We start from the raw sequence: 5,407 nt of genomic DNA on the forward strand, positions 1-5,407 counted from the left end.
AAAAAAACAAGCCGGACAGGCTACGTACCGCACCAGCCGGCCAACAATTAATCTGTACTGTCATTTGATAGTAATTAGGGTGAACCGTAATTTGTTTCGTAGCTGAGAGTGAAACTGTTCAGATCGTGTGTGATAAAATCATCACCACTGAGAAGCGGTAACAACACCTTATGCAAGGTTGCAACCAAACAACGAGTATTATGTGCGTCTAATGCCATGCAGCCAACCAAGCGGCGGGTCAAATTTAATTCCCTCATGGAGCTAATTCATATGCTGGCAACCAAACCATATGCATACTGAGAATCACATGCAATGCGCTAAAAATCGATGCAGACAACCAAACATGCCCTTAATCGCGTGCCGTATATCAGGCACATGCCGGGCCAAATTTCCATGAGCACGGGCCGGCCCACGTGACACTGCCATATATATGGCCAGCTTTAATGCCGGCCCACGGGCCCGGCGGGGCCCGGCCCAAGAGAACCCACCCATGAGAGAGAGAGAGAGAGAAGGAAAGTGGCATGTGCTGGTTTGTGTGTGTGAGAGAGAGAGCATCCCGCATTCTTCTCGGTGTGTGGCAATGGCAATGGCGCGGGAGTGCGGGGGCGGCTCCTCCATTCCTGCATTGCATCCCATGACCACCACCACCACCACCTCCCCCTCCCCCCCACACCCGCTGCTAAAAAAAGTAAGGGAGCTCCACAACCAGAGCGAGCCCAAGGAAATCTCGCCACCACCACCACCACCGCGTTGCTGTCGACGGACGGCAATGCTCGCTCGCCGTGGATTCGACCCTGCTCCGTAGGATTTCATTCATTTCCCCCCACATTCCCCGTCGCCGTCGCCGTCGCCTGCTGCGGTGCGGTGGTGGTGCGGCCGCCGTTCGACCGGCACCGCTCGCATTCGGCCTGCCGCCGCGGGACGGAGTTGATGCGGCCGGCCTCCCTCTGATCTCTTCTCATCGTCGCCCCGCCGCCGTCGCCCAACAATGGTATTCTATCAATCTTTCCCTCCATTGTATCCGTCGGATCAAAATCGGTTCTTGGCCCCAAATGCGACCCCTTTGGCGTGGCCTCAACAACTGTTTGATGAAATGCCCGGACGCGATCAATGCTTGTTGCTTCTTTTCTTTCTTCAATTCAATGCATGCAAGCCTTAATTCTACCATGTTTGTTCAAGGGAAACGTACATACATACATACATCCTTCAATGGGGTTTCTGCATTTGACACATCTTGTAATGCAGATTAATTTCATCCATAATAACTGATACAAGGGAATGTAGATTAATTTCTACGTACCATGCATACATGCCAGCATCAACCAGAACTAATGTCAATCTTGTCGTCTCTGCTGCAGGCATCCAAAACCAAAAGCCGCTTTGTCGTCGGCTCTCATGTCTGGATCGAAGATGCAGACGAGGCATGGATGGATGGCCAGGTGGAGGAGGTCAACGGGGAGGACCTTGTCATAAACTGCACCAACGGGAAGAAGGCCACCGTTAATCTCTCGACTGCCTTTCCCAAGGACACGGAATCCCCGCGTGGTGGTGTCGAGGATATGACCAGGCTCGCCTATCTGCACGAACCAGGAGTGCTCCAGAACCTCAAGTCCAGATACGCCCTCAATGAGATATACGTAAGTTGAGTCCCTCAACAAATTAACATCCAGGTTAATTTTCCATGAGCCAGTGGAATTCCATCATGAAAAATGCTCTGAGCAACTACGTACCTTCTTCATGTGCACAAAAGTACCTTTTTCATTTGAGATACTATTCATCTTCTTGCAGCTTCTCTAATGGATTAAATTCTTCTTCCAGACTTACACTGGGAATATTTTGATAGCTGTGAATCCATTCCAAAGACTCCCTCACCTCTATAACAACCACATGATGGGAATTTACAAAGGAGCAGAATTCGGTGAGCTGAGTCCCCATCCATTTGCTATCACCGATCGTGCGTATAGGTGCGTTCGTCCCCCACTGCCGCTGCAGTTTCTCAGATTCAACATTTTACCTGACAATAATAACCAATTCACACCCTATCTTTATTCTTCCCAGACTTATGATCAACGATCGTATCAGCCAAGCAATATTAGTGAGTGGAGAGAGTGGAGCTGGTAAGACAGAAAGCACTAAAAGTCTTATGCAGTATCTTGCTTTTATGGGTGGTAAAGCTAAAGCTGAAGGAAGGTCAGTGCAAGAACAAATCCTAGAGGTGCGTTTCTCAGTGCCCTTCTTTTGCACCCTTCCTTTACTGGTAGCACAAGCACACCTGGCAAGCTAAGAACCACTAAAAAAAGTGGTTAAGAAGCACTAGTATGTAGTAATTCACATTATGTTCTGACATGCTCTACTTACCTGACACAGTCCAACCCTGTTCTTGAGGCATTCGGCAATGCAAAAACAGTTAGGAATAATAATTCAAGGTAATGAACTAGTATTGATTTACTTACACAACTTCAATGTATTATCTTCATAGGATTTTTGCTTTACATCTTACCTTTCTTGATTCTGCAGTCGGTTTGGCAAATTTGTTGAGATTCAGTTTGACCAGTACGGGAAGATTTCAGGAGCCGCCATAAGGACTTATCTTCTGGAAAGGTCACGTGTCTGTCAAATATCTGACCCAGAAAGGAACTATCACTGCTTTTACATGCTGTGTGCTGCACCAGAAGTAAGATCCTGTTCACTATGGTCTTCTTCTGAATTTTCTTGGAACCACATTATTTATTTGTGAATTACTACATTTTGTTTAACTTATATTTTGTTCGCAACTGCTGTACAACAATTGACTACAATACCCACTAATCTGAAGCATATCCTATTCCGCACTGTAAAAACTCAAGATATTCGTAAAAACCTCAGGGCGCTCACGCATAAAGAGGCTAACCGCTACCGGCTGAAACTTTGCTTCTGCATTCTGTAAAATAGGTTTAAACATAATCATCTCAAGAAAGATATAGTTTCTCATGCATTTCTCGCAAGTAAATTGTTCTTTTAGAGATATTAGATTTTCAAATAAGATGAGTAGCAATTGTAAGATGGAACTAAGACATTAAGATGTTGATTTGCAACTGTAAATCATGTACTTAGCATTTTTATTGATTTGTTACATCATCTGGTCCGCCTTTTGTTATTTAACGTTGGGCAACCCTTTGTAAATTCGAGTGTTCTATATAAATCATATGTAGTGCACTGATCTATAGCTTTGATATTTGAATATGATTATCAGGAACGAACGAAATATAAATTGGGAGAGGCTAAAACATTTCGCTATCTCAACCAGTCTAATTGCATTGAACTTAATGGGTTTGATGACTCCAAAGAATATGTCGAAACCAGAAGAGCTATGGGTATTGTAGGTATGAGTAATGAGGAACAGGTACGACCAATTTCACCAGCAACCAGTTTTGTACATCAGCAGCAGAGGAACAGTCTTTTGACATACAATTTGACATGTCTTTTAGGATGCAATATTCAAAGTTGTAGCTGCTATTCTTCATTTGGGGAATGTAGAATTTGGAGAAGGAAAGGAAGAAGATTCCTCTGCACCCAAAGATGAGAAATCTCAGTTCCATCTTAAGACAGCAGCTGAGCTTTTCATGTATATATTTATTTAGTATTTTCTTTTGAATATTTTCAGAAAGTTCCTTCTTGCATACTCTTTATGAACAAACATTCACCGGCAAACATTCTGCAGGTGCGATGCAAAGGGTCTTGAGGAATCTTTGTGCAAGCGTGTTATGGCAACACGTGGAGAGAGTATTACAAAAAATTTAGATGCAAAGGGTGCAGCTCTTAGCAGAGATGCATTGTCTAGGATTGTTTACTCGCGCTTGTTTGATTGGTAAGTCTGGAAACCATCATTTTGGAAGGTTTCTTTGTGCTTCTGTATGTCTGGCGTAGACAAGATTAGTTATGAATACTGTGTTCCCCACTGTTACAGGCTTGTAAATAAAATCAATAGTTCCATTGGCCAAGATCCAGACTCAAAGATTTTGATTGGTGTGCTGGACATATATGGTTTTGAAAGTTTCAAGACAAACAGGTGCTTAACTGGTATGCTTTTGCATTTAATCTAATATCCGTGTCCGTATACTTGTAGAAGTCACATATGGAAGTCTTACTAGATGGACTTCAACATTCATGTGCAACACACTGGCACTTACGTTTGGGAGGATAGGAATAGGATACCCTCCTTTATCCTCCTGTATGCCTGAAGTGTGGATCAGAGGAAAATTAATCAAACTAGAACTACTCCTATATGATATAAGTATCAAATGATTGGCGATCCTAGGTATGTCCAACCCAAACCAACAGGAATGGATGATAGATATCCTTAGCACAAATATGCTTCTCTAAACTACACAGGTAGCTGCGTGGGGGAGTAACACAGCAGTAACCAACCTTCCTGGGCCAAACATGGACTGGGGGTATTATACCCTTTTGTTTTTATGGGATATTACGCTCTTTTCTTAGTACTAAACAGGAATTTTGTAAAAAATGCGAAGGCAAATACTGTAGTTTGTAACTTAAAAGCATAATATCGATATTTTGTTGCTAAAATTATTTTCTTCAAGAAAGCGCGAAAGGATGCATCTCGATGCGCTGATAGGAAAGTAGTTTATGCACAAGCCTCAGGAAGGCACTGTAGCACCGCCCGGTGGAGCTGGGTTTCAGTTGCTAATTCTTTTGTTCACCGAAGTCCTCGATTATGAATACTTTTAACTGGCAGCAGAAGATAATGCAACTTCTGCATACATAACCATCTGCTTATGTCAGGTTTGAAAGAAGGTAATTAGCACATGCTGACATTTTAATTGTGTGCAGCTTTGAGCAATTTTGTATCAATCTAACTAATGAGAAGCTCCAGCAACATTTTAACCAGGTTATAAAATGAAATCTCCTTTGCTCGACAAGTTTTGTGTTTAGGTCGTCCAACCAGCTTAACGTTGAGTCCTTTTCTAACTAATAACACATGTCCCATGAACAGCATGTTTTTAAGATGGAACAAGAAGAATATACAAAAGAAGAAATTGACTGGAGCTACATCCAATTTGTAGACAACCAGGAAATTCTTGATCTCATTGAAAAGGTATTGAAATTCAGATTCTAGTCACAGTGCTGTCTTTATGATCAGTTTGGTGCATGTAACAAAATACAGCACAACGGTAATGCTTGAACAAGATCTTGCATCTAGGGTCAAGGTCTAGAACATTTGGAGATGATGACTTAGATACTTAGATGTACTGGTACTAGTCATTATAAGTCTGTATACCAGATTGTATACTGAGACGGCGATAGTTTCCATCCATATTGACATTCCAGATCAGCATAGCAGTATTTCTTTCCTCTCTTGCCTCCATTGAATACATGAGAACAGCAGTATTTCTGTGCATGATACATA

At 42.7% G+C, this 5,407-nt stretch overlaps 1 protein-coding gene across 1 annotated transcript; it reads left to right on the forward strand.

Annotated features, from left to right (window-relative positions):
• The first annotated feature begins 555 nt into the window (after positions 1-555).
• Positions 556-5,095, forward strand: LOC125553307 (myosin-14-like). Its single transcript, XM_048717120.1, has 12 exons — positions 556-991; positions 1,359-1,637; positions 1,819-1,964; positions 2,059-2,215; positions 2,368-2,426; positions 2,518-2,674; positions 3,233-3,382; positions 3,468-3,604; positions 3,701-3,847; positions 3,947-4,059; positions 4,831-4,888; positions 4,994-5,095. The coding sequence occupies exons 1-11, from the start codon at positions 989-991 to the stop codon at positions 4,854-4,856; spliced, it is 1,374 nt and encodes a 457-aa protein (XP_048573077.1). The 5' UTR covers positions 556-988; the 3' UTR covers positions 4,857-4,888; positions 4,994-5,095.
• The last annotated feature ends 312 nt before the right edge of the window (positions 5,096-5,407 follow it).

This window comes from Triticum urartu, chromosome 4 (assembly GCF_003073215.2).
Source record: "Triticum urartu cultivar G1812 chromosome 4, Tu2.1, whole genome shotgun sequence".
In the NCBI taxonomy this organism is placed as follows: Eukaryota; Viridiplantae; Streptophyta; class Magnoliopsida; order Poales; family Poaceae; genus Triticum; species Triticum urartu.